Source organism: Pan paniscus, chromosome 16, assembly GCF_029289425.2.
Source record: "Pan paniscus chromosome 16, NHGRI_mPanPan1-v2.0_pri, whole genome shotgun sequence".
Classification (NCBI taxonomy): Eukaryota; Metazoa; Chordata; class Mammalia; order Primates; family Hominidae; genus Pan; species Pan paniscus.
In genome coordinates this window covers 38,284,304-38,303,828 of record NC_073265.2, presented here as the reverse complement: position 1 = coordinate 38,303,828, position 19,525 = coordinate 38,284,304, and the positions used below count along the sequence as shown (strand labels likewise).

The 19,525-nt window shown below is 41.5% G+C and overlaps 1 protein-coding gene across 3 annotated transcripts in view; it reads left to right on the top strand.

Moving 5' to 3' along the window:
* SECISBP2L (SECIS binding protein 2 like) overlaps positions 1 to 19,525 on the top strand; it is a 96,641-nt gene that overhangs the window by 21,714 nt on the left and 55,402 nt on the right. Inside the window, exon 1 of one of the 3 annotated variants that reach the window (XM_003831490.7) lies at positions 17,082 to 17,672. The exons of 1 other annotated variant lie outside the window; for it this stretch is intronic. In XM_003831490.7, coding sequence (XP_003831538.2) covers positions 17,649 to 17,672 — 24 coding nt within the window. In that variant the 5' untranslated portion in view covers positions 17,082 to 17,648. Of the gene's footprint in view, positions 1 to 17,081; positions 17,673 to 19,525 lie in introns of those variants that run through there. One more of the 3 variants, XM_003831491.6, reaches the window with a different exon arrangement.

Below are 19,525 nucleotides of genomic sequence, written 5' to 3'. Positions count from 1 at the left end.
GTATGTTGAGAAACGAAGAGCTTCACACACAGGGCTCTGCCCTGTGTGGTCTCTCTTTTGTTTCCTCTCCCTTGTCGCTCTTATTTCTCCTCTCCTTTCTTTATTTCCTCTGCATATTCCTTGTCCCTGTGCTTTCCTCCTGACAAACACCCTGTCTTACCATCATTTGCAATGGACACATTTATTGCCTGCAAAGGAGACACTAGATTTTCTTGGGCCCTGGGAAAATATATGAACAGACATAGGGACATCTGTACCTGTGAAGCAGCTTTGCTGAAGCAGCGGCTGCTCTTCTCTAATCCCAGCTGATTGGGACATCCAAATCATTTCCTCATACTGTAATCGGGTTGCGAACCTGCCACAAGGACCTTTCCCCTGGAGGCTTAGTTCCCTTTTCTGTCCCAGACGGATCACTTTGATATGGAAGGGGGGTGGGGAAGTGCTGGGAAGGGAAGGGCAGGTCCCCGGCTAGGGCTCTGCCTACCTGCCGGTGGTCACAAACCTTGGTGAGGACAGGCACTCCTGCCTTCGTGCCCAAATGTTGCATTTCCCAAGACCATGCTGGCCCACCATGCCCCCATCCTGTGCCTATAATCTGTGTGACCTGGAGGTTCTCAGGCTTATTGTGCGATGGAGTGTCTGCCCATTCTCTAGAAATGGAGTAGGAAGAAGTCACTCTCCCCTGCTCTAGAGCCTGTAAAAATGAAGTGGGAAGCTTAGGAAGAGCCCTAAAATAGTCAAGGGGAATGTGAAAGATGAGGCCCAGGACAAGACCATAGCAGGCAGGCACACAAGCCGCTGGACGTCGAGAGGAACACGTTGTTTGAAGAAGACACAAGCAGCTGGACTGCGAGAGGACATGGAGGGGAGCGTGCTGGTGGAAGAGCACATGACAGACGGCACGTGGGCAGGCTATGGACTGGCAGAACGGGGAGGAGTTTGGCTGGGGCAGTCCGAGGAGAGCCGGGGCTGCCGAGTGGCCCAAATCCAGGGGAAAACCATCTCGCTTTTGGCTCTCCCATTTGCTGAGAGCTACTTCTACTCAATAAAACCTTGCACTAATTCTCCAAGCCCACACATGATCCAATTCTTCCGGTACACCAAAGCAAGAACGCTGGGATACAGAAAGCCCTCTGTTCTTGCCATAAGGCAGGGGTCTCATTGAGCTGACTAACACAAGCTGCCTATGGACAGCTAAACTAGAAGAGCACATGGTAACACACACCCACTGGGGCTTCGGCTGTAAATATTCACCCCTATACACTGCCGTGGGGTTGTAGCCCCACAGCCTGGCAGGCTGTATGCTCCCCTAAAGATTTGAGCAGGGGGGCACTGAAGAAGCGGGCCACACCCCCATCGCATGCCCTGCAAGGGGGACAAGGGAAATTTTCCCATTTCACCTTCACTAGGTTTGTGGTTATTTTCTACGCCAGAGCATTTCCTGCTGGCGTGAGGAGCAAACAGCATAACTCAGGGCACATGTGATGAGATGCACCATTTAGGAGGCCTTGCCCAGGACCTAATAGCCTGTGAGCTCCAAGCTCACTATGAGTGTCTCCTGTATTAGTCTCACCAACAGGAAGGAGTTGTTTCCTTATGTACAAGTTCTTTTGCTTGCTGTATTCAAATTCCAGCTCTGCCACTTCTATCTATACAGGAATTTTGTGTAAGCTAATTACCATATATACATGGTAATTATATCATGTATATAACATATATGTCTTAGTTTCTCCTTCTGGAGAAAAAAAGACAGTAGCTTTTCCCTCAAGGGTGCTTGTGAAGGTTGAATGAAATGTTTTCTGTAAAGGGCTCAGCACTGTTTCTGGAACAATCAGTGTAAGCTATTATTACTACTTGGTAAGAGGTCATTGTGAACAGCTTCTTATCATTCATTGTTCTTGATGGCCACGGGCTGTAGTTCCTATTATTTCTTTTAGAGACCTTGACCAGTTCAAAGACTGTGAATTATAACCTGTTAGAGTTTGGCACAGCTGGGAATCTGGAGACCCCATGGTCAGCTGGCGAGTGAATGGCCTGCCTGTTACAAGTCAATGTGAAGAAGCAGGGCAGGTCAGCCAGAAGCAACGAGACCAGGATTCCAACAGTTGTCTTCCTTAAGAGTTCTGCCAACTCTGATTAAGGATGGACTGGAGAAGAGTCTGGGGTTTTATAAGTAGGTATAGTTTCTGATTGACTTTGGTATTGACGGGTCTTTTGAGATTAAAACCCCACAGTATAGTATTGGTGCCCTTCTCTCTATCTCCAAAACAATTTTAGGGTTTTATATTATTCTAAATAATTTCTTATTTCCCTCAATGTTTATCTTATACTACCGTCTACCCGCAGGACCCAGATAACACAGGGCCTAGATAGTTTGGCAAGGGAGGATTGAGTTGATATAATTGTCAACAGGAAGATTCCAGCTATCCTTTAAATGGATGGAAATGATATTCTCATGGATATACCCTGTTCTGTTTTAGAGTCAGTGATGGATCTCTGGAGCTCCCACATGATGCATCAAGCCAAGTGATACATACCTTCAGGTTAGTTCTGGGCCTCATGTCTCACATTCCCCTTAACTATTTTAGGCTCTTCCTAAGCTTCCACACCTCATTTATACAGGCCCCAGAGCAGGGGCCAGTGATTTCTTCCTACCCTATTTCTAGAGAATGGGCAGACACTCCATTGCACAATAGGCCTGAGAACCTCCAGGTCACACAGATTAAAAATCATGTCACATGCACATAGATGAACAGAAACTAAGAAATATTTTTCTTATGTTAAAAAGTTAAGTTGGTGGATTCTCTTTCTTTTTATTGTACTATTTTTGCTCTGATGTTATTTTTGCAAAAACATTTAAAACTCTTTCTTTAAGAAAAAAAAAACAAATTCTGTCATCTATAATGTATGCTTCCTGTCACGGTATTCTTTGAAGCAGGAATGTTTTCAGAGATGGTATCTCTGCTAGTTTTAGTTATTTAGCACCTGTTATTTTCCTTCTGAGACTGGCGATATCTTGCTTATCATTGGAAGCCTTAAGGAAACTTGATGGCACATCAAGGTTAACAAGAATTACACATTTACAGGTTGAGCTTCGTACATTTTGATTCTAAGAATCAGGGCCTGCTGATGAAGAAAGCGCCTACTGGTTCAAAAAGGACATTCCAGAAAGAATGTTAGGTTTGGGGAGCTGTGGATATGAGTCACTGACATGAAAAATCTAGATAGCTTGTTTGCAAAGATTTCTAAAGACAGAGTAAAAAAAAATTGCGTTTTTTTTTTTTTAATATTAAAAATAGAGACAGGGTTTCACCATGTTGGCCAGGCTGGTCTAGAGTTCCTGGCCTCAAGTGATCTGCCAGCCTAGGCCACCCAAAGTGCTGGGATTACAGGCATGAGCCACCATGCCTGGCCAGAAAACATTGAGTTTTGAAGGATATTTTTCAATTTCAGGTTGTATAGTACTTCTAAATGAAGGGGGACTATCAAAGATTCATAGCTTTCACTATCATAAGACAGCATCCTCTAGAGAAAGATTGAGATTTGGAATAGTTCATGAAAATAATATGATAGGCCAGACACAGTGGCTCATACCTCTAATCCCAGCACTTTGAGGGGCCGAGGCTGGTGGATCACTTGAGCTCAGGAGTTTGAGACCGCCTGGGCAACATTACAAAACCCTGTCTTTACCAAAATACAAAATTTAGCCCAGTGTGGTGGCATGAGCCTGTAGTTCCAGCTACTGGGAAGCTGAGGCAGGAGAATCCATCGGGCCTAGGAGGTTGCAGTGAGCCAATCTTGGCTCACAGTCTTGAGCTAAGATTGTGCCACTGCACTCCAGCCTGGGTGACAGAATGAGACATTGTCTCAAAAATAAAAAAGAAAACCATCTTAAGGACATCATAATAAATCTGGGAAGTTATTTCCTGTTTTTATTTGGAATGGTCTGAAGACCTCACTGCCATAAAAATGAATGTCATGTCCAATTTTTATCTAGTTCTCCAAGTCCATTTATGCATTTATTCATTCTTTCTCAACTCACTCTTACCTAAACTAGATTGTTTACAAGACAGCTAATTATGTAGTTGATCTTACCATCCAAAAATCATTTTTTGATGTTATCGTCTTCTGTTTTCATTTTACTTACCTGCGTCTAATATTCTCAAAGGAGCTAGGGAGTTTTCCGTTTAAATCCACCATTTAATTACCTGTCTTCCTTTTTCTGGTAAACATCTGACTCAGCTCTAAAGGCAAGCTCATTTGTTCATTCAAAAAACACTGTTGAGTAATTTCTCAAGGAGTTTATGCTCTTAGAAAGGAAATAATTACATAAATAATTATACACAGTACACAAATAATTTCAGGCAGGATATGGCACAACAAGCTAGAGGAATTTTGAGGAGGATCTGTTTCATCCAGGAAATGGAGGAAATGATTTTCAATATAAAAAAGACACACTAAGTAGAAAAAAAATGTGTGAACAAAGTCAGGGAGGTGGGAAAGCACAGAATACATTTGGGATAGGCAGTGAGCCATCAATGAAGTTTGTAGATTGAATAAGGTGCATGCTCAGAGCTTCCATTTGGAATAGCAATAATCAATGTGCTCTGAGGGCTTGCTATGTGCTAGGCAGTGTTCCAAGCACTGGAAACATCGAGCAGTGGGCACAACAAACAAAATCCCTGCCTTCATGGAGCTTATATTTGAGATAAAAATGACAGTCAATAAACAAAACAGACAAATATACAGCATTTTAGATGACGATAAGTGCTACGGAGAAAAAGCTGGAAAGGAGAGGCAGTGTGTGTGTTTGCTTGCTGTTTTTTTTTTTTTCTTTTTTTCTTTTTTAAAAATTTCAATAGCTTTGAGGGGTACAAGTGGTTTTTGGTTACGTGGATGAATTATACAGTGGTGAAGCCTGAGATTTTAGTGCACACATCACCCAAGTAGTGTACATTATACCCAATATGTAGTTTTTTAAATCCCTCACCCCCTCTTCTACCTTCCTCCTTCTGAGTCTCCATAGTCCATTATATTGCTCTGTATTGCATCCTGCTTTAAAGAAGGTGGTCAGAAAAGGCCTCACTCCAAGGTCACATTTAAGAAAAGGCCTGAAGTGAGGGCTTGAGCCATGTGGGTTAACTGGGGGTAGGGAGTTCCTGCCAGTGGAAGCAGCAAGGCCAAGGGATCTCAAGATGAGAGTGTGCTTAGAATGACAAGGGAACAGCAAGGAGTGAGCAAGTGAATAGCAAGTGAGTGAGGAATAGGAATTAAGGCCAGAGGCATGGTAGGGGCTTGATCATAGGGACTTCAATGGCCCCTCTAAGGACTTGGGCTTTTACTCTGAGATGGGAAGCTCCACTGGAGCTCCTTGGAAGAGAGAAGTGACATGATCTGACTTAAAATTTTATGGCTGACTATGGCTGATTGTGAGATTATCTGCTCCAGAGATTCTGACTTAATCGGTCTAAGAGGGGACTGAATATTCTAGCTTTAAGAGTGCCACAGATTGAGAACCACTCCTCTAGGGCTTGCAATGTGTTCTTGCATTCGTTACCTCAACTCGAACCCCTCAACAATCCCATGCATTGTGCAGATGAGGAAACTGAGGCCCAGGGAAGCTTAAGCGACTTTTGAGGGCACATGGCCTGAAATGGGTATAGATAAAATTTAAACCCAAGTTATCAAGTCTTAGTCTAGTAGTGCTCTTTCCATCATAACACTTATATTATCAATGGAATCTTTTTTCTTATGAGTTTGCCACTAGTTTATAGGAATTTTGGTGGATTCATCTTATATGCTGAAAACATAAAGATATTATCTCTAGTAATTTTGATTCATACTATCTTTACTCAGGTTTGATTCCATGGTCTGTTCTGTCACCCTAACCACCCTCTTGCCATTAGATCATGTTACTTTCCTGCAAATAATGAGAGATACATACTCCAGTTCAGCTGTGCCCTGGCCTCAGCATTTGGCCAAAATTTGCTTTTCAGTTTCACCTTTAGCATTGGCCTTTGGAAGGTCATATTGTCAAATTTCTATTTCACCTTCTGGCAAGTCTAAACTGGGTATGGCCTCCCCATCAGGTGATCTTACTGGGTAACCATTATATCTAATCAGCATAACTATGTAAATTATAAGAGCAAAGTATGTTAGTCAGAGTTAGTGTTAATATATGGATATGCACTTTCAAATATAGGTAAGCATTTTGGATGTATTTCCTCTGTTGAAATTCTATTAATTGTTTAATATAAACTTCAGTAATAAAGGTAATTGTGAAAATTGTTAATTTTATGCAAAAATGTAGAACTTTCAAGTAGTTAGGTAAGAAAATAATTGAAAATTAATACAATTATACAAAAGATGGGCTACATAAATTTAGAAAGAAAATTACATCCTTTTGAACCACTAGTATTCATACAATGTAATTAATAATAAAAGGCATGCAGAAATAAACGCATATTAGAAATTAAAATTTTAAATGAGAATAACAATCTTAGGTGTGCATCTGAAAATATCCACAAAGCATCTTCTTCAAGCACAGCACAAACTTCAGTTTCTAGGGGGCTTCAATGAAATGGAATCATGTCCATTGACCAAATCTTCAAGTCCAGCAGCAGAAAAGCAGATAAAACTTAGTTTCTATTAGAAAAGAAGGGAAGCTTAATAACAGATGATGACATCACTATCAGAAGTATCCTATACTAGCAGAGCTAGCCAAAAATAATCTTGTTCCTCATCTGACTTTGGTTAATAGTGGACTTTAATATTTAAAATTGCAATGTGCAGTATCATGACTGTAGGAACACTAGTAATGCTAAGAAATTGTTCCTGCATTATTTAAGCTTCTGAAGTTTGACTACTGCCAAATAAGAAATGATGTTTAACCTTCTCATGTTATATTTTTAGGGATATGTTATTAATATATGTTCTAAAATTGTATGAGACTCCTAAAATTCTGATATGTCTTGGTATATGTTATCAGTCATAGTTATAGTTAGTATGTTTAATTATTGTAGGTCACAGAAATAACCAAATTTCCTTGTCAATTGTGTCTTTAACCGTGACCATTTTAAGTCTTGCTTCCAGTTAATTGCTTAATTCTGGTGCATTTTCTGAAAGCTATTTATAAGCGACTAAAATCCTAGAGTATTGTGCCTTCAAGGAGGCTCATGGAAAGGATGGAAAGGACCCTGAGAAGCACTCTTGAATACACGGTTCTGATAACTTTAGGATCATATAATTTGGACTGGGTAGGAATTCCTAGAACTCTCATGAAGAGACTGACTGATTCATAAAACTGCTAAACCAAGCAGGACAAGAATTGATTGAATATCAAGAAAAAATTTTGCCAAATGTTATGCAAAATGAGCCAGTACTGAAATTGTTAAGAACTTCAACTTAAATGAACTCCATGGCCCAAGGCAAATTACCTATGATAACAGATTTAACAAACAGTGCTGTGCAACAAAATCACTATTTAAGAATGATAAAAATCCAATGTTAAGTGTGGACTCATGGAGAGCCTGGATGGCTGCCTGGCCCTTCCTGAGTCCTTATAGCTTCCATTATTAAAAGCTGTATACCCTATGACTTATTAGGAAAGAGGTAAAATGATTCAAATTATATGTGTGTGTGTGTGTGTGTGTGTGGTGACTATTCTAAACTGCTAAAATGGCTTATGATCAATGTTTAGTTTGTCAAATTCATAATTAAGGGAAAATATCAAAATTTGGGGTACATTTCTGCTACATGAGGAGCCTTTTGGACATTTATGAGGGCATTTCATTCAATTGCCATTCTACGCATATTTTCTGATTGTATAGAAGCTTTCCCATGCAAGAAGGCCAATGCTATAACAGTAGCTAAAAGGTTATTTTAAAATGTGTTTCCCTCATGGGGAATTCTGAAGAAATCTCCAGTGATGGAGGTACTTGTTTCACTGAACAGGTTGTAGAACAGTTAAATAAAGTATTATAGCATTAGGCAAAGCTAAATGAATCGACTGGATTGCCTTGATCCAAAGTATTGAAGATTGATGGCAATCAGATCCACTTCCAGAGGAAAACATAAGTTGACCCCTTATGAAACAGTCACTGGAAGGCCTATCCCCCTAATAATAGAACATTATATCTCTTCCATTCCTGTACTCTGATATGACTAATTGCCGCAAGGCTTTAATGCATTATGCCAAAGTGTATTTTAGTCAGGCAAAGGAAATTTTAATGACCCATTGACTCAGGATAATTAAAACATTGATGATATAGAACCGAGATATTGGGTCTTCTGGAAGTGAAGAGAAAGACTGCCCTTGCCACACACACTGCAGCAAAACTTTGGAACCGCAAACCTTGTATCCGTAGTCTCATAACTCTAAACAGCCCTTTCAGACTCAGGACTGTATACCAGGGGTCCCCCTAACAGGTACTTGTCCATGGCCTGTTAGGAACCAGGCTGTACAGCAGGAGGTGAGCAGTGGGCAAGCAAGTGAAGCTTCATCTGTATTTACAGCTGCTCCCCATCTCTGGCATTACCGCTTGAGCTCCACCTCCTGTCAGATCAGCAGCAGCATTAGATTCTCATAGGAGCGTGAACCCTATTGTGAACTGTGCACACGAGGGATCTAGGTTGCACGCTCCTTATGAGAATCTAATGCCTGATGATCTGTTACTGTCCCCCATCACCCCCAGATGGAACTGTCTAGTTCAATGGTCCCCAACCTTTTGGGCATCAGGGACTCGTTTCATGGAAGACAATTTTTCCATGGATGGGGGAGGAGAGGAAGGGGCAGATGGTTTTGAGATGAAACTGTTCCACCTCAGATCACCAGGCATTAGATTCTCATAAGGAGCGTACAACCTAGATCCCTCCTGTGGGCAGTTCACAATAAGGTTCGCTCTGCTATGAGAATCTAATGCTGTTACTAATCTGAGCTTGCTTGTCTGCTGCTCACCTCCTGCTGTGCAGCCTGGTTCCTAACAGACCACAGACTGTACCTGTCCACAGCCTGGGGTTGGGGACCCCTGGTTTAGTTGCAGGAAAACAAGCTCAAGGCTCCCACTGATTCTATGTTATGGTGAGTTGTGTAATTATTTCATTATATATTACAATGTAATAATAACAGAAATAAAGTACACAATAAATGTAATGCACTTGAATTATCCCAAAATCATCCCCCACCCCCAGGTTCATGGAAAAATTGTCTTCCACAAAACCAGTCCCTGGTGCCAAAAAGGTTGGGGACTGCTACTGTATACCTATTGGAGACCTTAAGGTAAAGTTAACTGGGAATTTTCTCCCTGGAAGCAGACAGAATCCTAGACATGAACAAGTTTCTCAAGATCATGGGTCAAGGACCTGCCATCCTGTGACGCTTACATCTTCTTGCTTATGCCTCTATGAACAATAGAACTGGAAAAGGTGCTTTGGGTGTACCCATAGGGTATACTTTTATGTGTGGAGGATTTTACAGCTAACCCTATACAGGGGAAACCTTATGCTTTAATGCAGTGGTCCCCAACCTTTTTGGCACCAGGGACTAGTTTCGTGGAAGACAATTTTTCCATGGACTGGGGGTGTTGGGTGGTAGTGGTGATGGTTTTGGAATGAAACTGCTCCACCCCAGATTATTGGGCATTCAGTTCTCATAAGGAGTGTGCAACCTAGATCCTTCGCATGCACAGTTCACAGTGCAGTTCTCATTCCTATGAGAATCTAATGCTGCCACTGACCTGATAGGAGGCGGAGCTCAGGCAGTAATGCCTGCTCACCCACTGCTCACTTCCTGCTGTGCGACCCAGTTTCTAACAGGCCCCTAGCTGGTACAAGTTCATGGTCCGGGGGTTGGGAACGCCTGCCTTAAAAAATGGAAGATGAGGGGCCACTGTGGCTAGGGATTTTTTTTTTTTTAGAGACAGGGTCTCAGTCTGTCATCCATGCTGGAGTGGAGTGATGTAATCATAGCTTACTGCAGCCTTGACCTCCCAGGCTCAAGCAATCTTCCCACCTCAGCCTCCTGAGTACCTGGGACTACAGGCACGCATAAGTACACCTGGCTATTTTTTTTTAATTTTTTTCATTTATTTATTTTTTTGTAGAGGTGAGGTCTCACTATGTTGCCCAGGTTGATCTTCAACTACTTGGCTCAAGTGATCCTCATGCCTTGGCCTCCCCAAGTGCTGGGATTACAGGCATGAGCCACCGTGGCCAGCTGGACTAGGAATTTTAACGGTACCTTTGTTGCTCCACTAACAGTCAAAAACAGAACCGTGGTCCACTCTTAGCATACATCATAGGTTAAAGAGAACATTGCCAGGAGGACTTCACCTTTCTGGATGGGCATCATTGTTAGGTCTTCTTTTCTGTGGCATGCGGTAAATATAAATCAGACAATGATTAGAAATGTGTTCCTTGTAGTAGACTTTATAGAAGATTTTACTGCAAAGGCTATGGTTGCACAACAAACTTTTAAAAATTTTCTTGCTAAAGTTGTGCTAGATGACTGAATTACTCTAGATTATTTTTGACTGAACAGGGAAGGATCTGTGCAGTTCCTGACACTTCTTGTTGTATGAATACATCAGGTTTTATAAAGACTCACTTTCACGGGATTAACAAACAGGCTGGTTGGTTAAAACAAGATTCTTTATCAGGCTCATTCGTAGATCTATTTGATTTTAGTTGGCTTAGTTCATGAGGACCCTGGCCAGGGAGCATACTCCCAACTCTTGGTATTATCCTTCTGATAACCATAAGAGTAGTATCCCTGGTGCACTGTATTTTCTCCAAAATTATAAATGCTTGCATATAGCCATCTGTAGAATGTCAAATGATCTCCCTTTTGTTGGTATGACAAAAACTCAAAGAAATGAGTGATCATGAAGACGCTGTAACCTATGAATGATGTGCTGTGACTAGAAATCCAAAATGATGGCAACTGGGAGTAGTGCTAAACCCTAAATTTTGGTTACACTCACTTAGGTGAGAACTTGAGCGAAAGGGGGAAATTATTAGTCAAAATTATGGGAAACCAGTGTTCTAGACAGAGCTCCTGCAGTAGGCCCCAACAGACCAGACCAAACCAACATGGAGTTACTCATGCTAAATGCTACGTAATTAAAGTGAAACATTATGGAAGCAGATCGATCCCAAAACAGATCAGTTTTGTCTATACTGAGAGGGTCACCAAAAGGGTGAATTGTTAAATTAAGTTAAAGCTGCCTCCTTACACATATAGTAAACTGTCACCTAACTGGATGTGTAAACAGACTATAACTTACTCTTGTACTAATCACGCAGTTTCAGCCAATCATAAGTGGGCAACTGTTTAAACTGTATTCAAATAAGACAAGTACCAAGCTGTAACCAATCCAGCTGTTTCTGTACCCCGCTTTCATTTTCTGTACCTCACTTTCTATAAGTATGATTGGATCATGTGGGAGCCCCAGAGTCTCTCTGAGCTTATTCTGGTTCTGGGGACCTGCTCAATTGGCAGATCATTCTTTGCTTAATTAAATTCTTAAATTTAATTTTTCTACAGTTTCTCTTTGAACACTACTAAACCTTTTAATAATAAAATTGTAATAATAATCCAGTTTTTCAATAGTCATTTAGATGTGTTTTTCTATCCCAGAAGTATTAATTTTAACATTTTGCTATTCAGCATTCAGACAAAATGTGAATTCAATGCACTTCTTTAAAATTCTCCAAATGGCTTTTTGACTTAAAGTTAAATCCAAATTCTTTACCATGGCTTGCAAATTAGTACAAAATCTGGCCTGGTCTAGTCTTCCATTCTATCTATTGTCCATACTACTCTCCCCCTCCTACCATTCACTATTCACACTGGTCTCTCCTTTCTGTTTCCACAATTTAAGAGTTTCCCCTCCTGAGGCCTTTGCTTGTCTTTTCTCTATCTTTTTGTATGTCTCAAATCTCACATCAGATATCACCTCTTCAGTGGTCAACCATCTAAGGTAATCCATTTCTTCCTCCTAGGGACTTTGTGCCCTGCATCCTAGCCGCTCCAGCCATGGCTAAAAGGGACCAAGGTACAGCTCGAGCCATGGCTTCAGAGGGTGTAAGCCCCAAGATTTGGCAGCTTCCATGTGGTATTGAGCCTGCGGGTGAACAGGAGTCAAGAATTGAGTTTGGGAATCTCTACCTAGATTTCAGAGGATGTATGGAAATGCCTGGATGTCCAGGCAGAAGTTTGCTGCAGGGGTGGGGCACTCATGGAGAACCTCTGCTAGGGCAGTGTGGAAGGGAAATGTGGGGTGGGCACCCCCACACAGAGTCCCCACTGGGGTACTGCCTAGTGGAGCTATGAGAAGAGTGCCACCTTCCTCCAGACCCCCGAATGGTAGATCCACTGACAGCTTGCACTCTGTGTCTGGAAAAGCTGCAGACACAACACTAGCCCATGAAAGCAGCTGAGAGGGAGGCTGTACCCTGCAAAGCCACAGAGGAAGAGCTGCCCAAGACCATGGGAACCCACTTCTTCCATCAGCGTGACCTAGATGTGAGACATGGAGTCAAAGAAGATCATTTTGGAGTTTCAAGATTTGACTGCCCTGCTGGATTTCAGACTTGCATGAGACCTGTAGCCCCTTTGTTTTGGCCAATTTCTCCCACTTGGAATGGGTATATTTACCCAATGCCTGTACCCCCATTGTATCTAGGAAGTAACTAACTTGCTTTTGATTTTACAGGATCATAGGCAGAAAGGACTTGCCTTGTCTCAAATGGGACTTTGGACTGTGGACTTTTGAGTTAATGCTGAAATGAGTTAAGACTTTGGGGGACTGTTGGGAAGGCACAATTGGTTTTGAAATATGAGGACATGAGATTTGGGAAAGGCTGGGGCAGAATGATATGGTTTGCTGTGTTCCCACCCAAATCTCATCTTGAATTGTAGCTCCCATAATTCCCTTGTGTTGTGGGAGGGACAAAGTGGGAGATAAATAAATTATGGGGCAGTTTCCCTCATACTGTTCTCATGGTAGTGAATAAGTCTCATGAGAGCTGATGGTTTTATAAGGGGAAACCCCGTTCACTTGGGTCTCATTCTGTTCTCTTGTCTGCCACTATGTGAGATGTGCCTTTCACCTTCCACTGTGATTGTGAGGCCTCCACAGCCAGGTGGAACTGCAAGTCCATTAAACCTCTTCCTTTTGTAAATTGCCCAGTCTCGGGTATGTCTTTATTAGCAGCATGAAAACAGACTAATACAATGACTCACGAAGGGTACTGTTTTGTATACCTTATACATACCCACACCTCCCATGGGCAAAAGGAGATGCTTCCCCTTACCTCAAGCTATGTGAGAGAAACTTTCTGGGAAACACTTGGAGAACTTGATACATGTTGCCTGGAGTGTGGTAGAATACAAGGACCTGAGAGAAACAGTGGGAACAAGCTGCATTTTTGCGTGTACTGAAGTCTGTAATCTACTTTGACATGCACCAAAAATAAGACAAATTAATAGCTGGATAAAGGGACGGAAGGATGGATAGCTACATGATAAATCAAGTGTAGCAAAATGATCCCAGGGATTGATGGGATCCCAGGAATTCTGCCTGAAGCCATTTTAAAAGGGAATCCAGCAAATAAGGCTGGCTTGCTCTTCCCCAAATTGATCAAGCTGAGATTTAAACCCTCAGAAGCACAAGGGCTGAGGGCTAGGGTCATAAGTGACTGCTCTGAGATGACTTTGCTGCATGTAAACATGCAGGAAAGTAGTAATTAAACATCTGAGAAGCTCTGCCATCCTCCCCCTCACAGTCCAAACCTAGAGAAATCTAAAAGCCTAATCTGAGTATTTAAGGTACAGGAGGTGGAGATATAAAATGTAGAAAACAAAACTGAAGTGGACCAAGCCACGTCCTTCACTGCAGGCTTCCAGCCTGAAGCAGGACTGAGCTGGGGAAAAGGAGAAGTTTTGACGTGGAATAAAGTTTGTGTGACCTTCACGAGATTTCATCCAAGGCAGAAAAAGAAATCATCTTCAGAGAATTTGAAGGTACAGGACAATAAATAATAATTCTACTTGCACCCTAGTGAATCCTGCTCCTTCAATAAAATGCACATGCCTAACAAAACCCCAACCCTGGATGAAAGAATCCTGATTTAATATAATATTACAGCTCATTTATTCAATAAATATTTGTGGAGCACCTGTTGCATGCTAGGCTTTGGTATAGGTAGTAAGAATAACAACAATGTATAAGACAAGCATTTGATATAAGTAGAGAAGTTTTCAATGTCACTGGAGGTAATGGTGACATTCTATGTTTTGATAGAGATTTGAATTACATAGGTGTATGCGTTTGTTAAAGCTAGAATTCAATATTTGGTTATAGTTTTTTCTTTTGAGATAAAATGTACATATAATGACATGTACATAATTTAACTATATGTTTGCTGAATTTTGACAAGTGCCTAGTCACCACAACTCCACCTCTCTTTATTGTCAGCAGGTAACCTTGCCTCCTACATCACTGAGAAAACAGAAGCCATTAGGCATTCCCTCAACTTTTGGCACCAAACTTATAAATGTATATAATCTGTAGCCATATTGATCTTTTCTTCCTTTCTTCTGTTACAGTAGATAACATGCCCCTACTCCCATCAAAGGCCTCTTTCTTGCCCCTGGTATTTGTATCCTATCCCCTCCGAGCTTCTCAGAGGCCTTCATCTATTGGATTATCCCTCACATTCTGAACCCTCATCCCAAGGGATGAGCTTGTGTGAGTACTAAAGGCTGAATTTTCTCTTTCCTCAGAATGCTAACATGTGCCATTTCCTCTTCTTGAAACAATTTTCCTACTTCTTCTCCTTTACTGATCATAACTCCTACTCACCCTTCAGGTCTTTTTGTAGATGCTATTTACTCAAATACGCCTTCCCTGACCTTCCATCCCTTACCATGGTAGCACCTATTATACTTCCTTTTTCATTACACTCATCTCACTTATAAAGACTTCTCCTATGCATGTCTTGCCCACAAGACAAACATGGTCTCAGCCCTCAAGGTGTCTCATAAACTGCTGTACCTCTAGTATTTAGCATAGTACCTTGCACATTAAATATTTATTGCTGAATAAAATAATTTGCATTCACTTATATCATCTGTAAAATGTAGTATTTTTAATATGTCTTACTTTTTTTCACAGATTTTAATTTTTTATCTACTAGCTATTGCCATCTTTTTAAAGATTACATTAAATGAGAAGGGCATTGTGACATTTCTGTTCTCATAATTCTTATGATTCTGTTCTTATAATTTTAATGAATGTCTTGTACATAGAAGATTCTCAATGAAAACAATTTTACAGTCATAAAAATCCTATAATGTGGAAAGATCCTTGGGAATCCTATATTTAAATTTCCTCAGATCATTCCTCAGAAGAAGGAAGAAAAGCAAAAGTACTATAGTATTTTTATGAGTGCATTGCTATTATCTTTTTACTCAGATGAGGGTATATTATGGCTATAGACCACCAGTAGGAAGACAATCTGAAAATTCAGAGTTATTTTGTCTTTCAATTGTGAAGGAGGACGGTCATCTGTTAGTTTACATAACTACTCCTTATAAATAACTTAGTTTTTCTGAGCAACCAACCCTAAATTCATTCAGCATTCATCGAATCCCAGCTAGGTGTGTGATAGGCACTAGGGACCTAACATTACGTTAATTGCACATATATTTACAAATGTTACATAAATTTGCAGTTCAAATACACATGCATTTATATTAAATTTGAGGTGGCAGAAAATTTACTAAAATTAAATAAATATATTTAAATGTAAATATAAATGTGTAAATATAAATGTTTCTCCTTTCAAGATGTTTCTATTGCCAGCCTTGATATAAGTCTTGCTGACACAATATAGCTCCTTTCAGCAGGCCAATATATAATACAGGTTGAATGTCCCTTATCTGACATACTTGAAACCATAAGTGTTTCAGATTTTGGATTTTGGAAGATTTGCATTATACTTACTGGTTGAGCATCTCTAAACTGAAAGTCCAAAATCTGAAATGTTCCAGCGAACATTATCCTTAAATGTCATGTCTGTGCTCAGAAAGTTTCTAATTTTGGAACATTTGGGATTCAAGAGGGTTTGGAATTTCATAGTTTCCATTAGAGATACCCAACCTGTATCAACATAAGTACAGCAAGGGGCCTTCACATAACAAGCCTCATATTGGAGTCTAATAACCAGACTAATAACCTAGACTAACTGAAAAGGCAATTAGTCTTTACTGATATCTCCTGAAGCATGACAAAGCAAATTTCTTAAAATCTTTTTCCCATTCCTAGCTGTGGATCTCCACACCAGTGCCCTAAACAGCAGCCACCTCAACTCTACCTTCACTTAAGTGTAATTTAGCTTATACAGTTGTGCCTAAGTATCCCAGGGGGAATATTGGCTCCAGGATCCCTGCTGATACCAAAATCCATGAGTGCTAAAGATCCTTATATGAAATGGTGTAGTATTTGCATACAATCCATGCACATCCTCCCATATACTTTAAATCATCTCTAGATTACTTATAATACCTAATACAATGTAAATGCTGTATAAGCAGTTGTTAAACTGTATTACTTGTATTTTATTGTTGTACTTGATATTTCTTTTTTCCTCAAAATATTTCTATCCGCAGTTGGTTGAATCTTCACGGAGGGTGTGGGTGTTGGAGGGTGTGTCTGAGGAGATGCCCAGAAGAAATTTGCCATGCTAACGGTAGTGCCCAGTTTCAAGACAGTCTCTGCCCTTAAGGAGCTAAGGATCTGAAGATAAAATAATTACCCGTTGGGTGGTGTTATACAGATCCTGCATAAAATTAGGATTTCTGAGATGGGCGAGGTCAGCCTGGATGTGAGCCTAGAAGTGGGCATGAACCTGGATAATGAATTAACTCTCAATAAATATTTGTGGGGAGCTTCCTAGCGGGCCTCTTCCAGTCATTCTGTGTATGCGTTTTACATATGCATTTTTCTAGGGCAAGACTCCATTATTTTCAGAATATTCTCATTCCTTTATAGCCATGACTCCCTTTATTTGCGTAACATAAGGAAGGAGCAGATGTACGGTGGGCAGATGAAAGCTTTTCCAACATCACTAAGAGGTGGTTTCAGATCCTGAAGAGGTCTTTGAAGTCCCCGGAGACCTGGGTCCCAAGTGGTCTGACACTTCTCGTTTAACAGTCGCAGGGGTGGCGTGTGGTTCGGGGCACCTGCTCCCGGGCGCCTCCACCTGGCCTTAGCCTCCAGGCCAGGCAGGGTTCCTCCTACCTTTGCTGAGGCCATTTGCTGTCACTCCGCCCACTGCCCCTCTCTGCCTCCTCCCCACTCCTTTTCCTTCCGTGCGCCTCCATTTCTAACTACGCCTCCAGCCCATTCGGGCCCTCCTCGGCTTCCGTCCCAGATGATCCCTCCCCGAAGCTGCCACCGCCTCCTCCATCTCCCGGAGCTGGAGCCGCCTCCTCGGCCAGTGGCGTAGCCGAATCGGTGTCGCGGCAAGCCAGATAGGGGCGGAGGTCCGGAACCCAGTCTGGACCCGAGCGGGGGGCCATGGAGAAAGCGGCCCGAGGCGCTGTTTACACCGACTAGCGCGGGCCCGTTGCGGCTGCAGGCACCATGGACCGAGCCCCCACGGAGCAGGTACGCGGGTTTGGGCTGGGCCCGCCGAGCCGGGGGTTGGGGTCGCCGCTTCCTCACAGGCCAGGCCCAGTTCTCCGAACGTGGGGACCGGGGGCCGGTCCTGCGGCCGCAGACCCCCTCACCTGGGAGCCTGGCAGCTCCCAGCTCTCCTTCATTGTTCCAGCTGCTGCCTGGGACTTGGGGGCTTTTCCAACCCTGATTACTTCCCAGGCGGAGGGCTCGCCGTTGTCGCTTCTCCCCTGCTTGGTGAAGGGGTCAGAAGGCTCCAAGTTGTCCCTGCTCTCCTGGGAGGAGGGCTTATAACTTCCAGCAGTCTCCCCGCTTCCCCCATTCCCTTCAGCTCTGGAATGTGTTTTCAAGGTGGAAAGGCGTTTGAAGGCTTCTCACCCAGAAAGACTGTAAGAGAATGTGTGGTAACTACAGATGAAGGGAAGTCACGGGCCTTTTAGGTCTGTGTTCAATGGAGCGAAGCATTGTTTTTGCAGTGGTTTTACGGAGGTGTTTCTTTTAAGAAACGATACTACGATTTCCCCTTGTCCTTTTATCCAGTTATTTTGCAAAGAATTGTAATTAGTGGGTTTTTTTTTTTTAAAGCTAGCTCCATTTTAAGGGTCTAAAGCATAAGCTTATTTTCGAACCCGTTTTCATATTCGCAAAGTAGTCCTATTAGTGTTCTATTTTGTTTTTATTTGCATCAAATTCCTGATTATGCATGCTAGTAGGTGGTAGCAGGCAGGGATGATAACAGTGTTAAAAGTAATCTAAAACAATAGTTTCCCCCCCAGTATTTTCCACTCTTAAGATCTCTGCGAAACGACTTAATTTGAAGTCCAAGTTTATTCACTCTCTATTCCCTTCTTCGAAGGCCTTGCCCATTGATGACTAGATGACGGAAGAAGAGAGGCTGGTAATTTCTGCCTATTAATTTTACAGTTGGATAACTAGCACCTGAATTAATGAGATAAGATTTCCCAAATTCCTGTATGTGTCTATATGTATTTGAAGCCGGTTTGTATTTTGAAATCGGACTCTTAGCAGGCAAAGCACAGCTTCCTAGTTGTGTATACTTGTTTTTACAGAAGACTTTTTTTTTAAAAGCTTTATGTGAATATAACTCTGAAGACACAAATGAGTTTTATAAAACAACACATGGAATTACCAAAGAGAAATTGATACAGAGTCTCTTGGCAAATACACTTAGGCATTTATGTGACCCAGAAGTATTCTGTATACAGCCTGTATCTAGTTTAATTTAAAAACATTTTTGAAGGTATCTATCATAAATACCTGAGATTTCAAAGCCTGACAAATGAATACGAATTTTCCTTGAATCATTTCCTTGTATGTGTGTTACTAATGAAAGGGTTCAACATTTTGTTCCTTCACTAGGATGCCAGGACTAAAACCAGTAATGCTACCTTATGTATACTTAGAGTTCCTTTCATCCTAGAGGAAATATAATTAACTATTTAGATGGTAATTTTTAGCATAGCTGTTTGTGATTATCCTAGCAGCAAGTGCTGTGAGCAAATTATTTAAACTAGAGAGCCTTTTCCCCTTTCCACATCTTTCCAAAGTCCACGACCTATTAAAACCTTGTAGAAATTTAAGAACTAGGAAAAAAACATGGAAGAAGGTTTTCTGTTGACTTTTTTTTCTTCCAATACTTCTTGCCTCTTCCCCAGCCTAACCCTAAATGAAAGAATAATTTGAAAATCCTCCACTTCCCTATACACTCAGAAAATATATATAGAAAAGTGATGTCTTCACCTCATTTATGCGATAGGCAGTTAATTCAGGGGTCCATGAATGACCTGGAAGGAGTATGCTTCTTTATATGCCTTTTTCTAGGG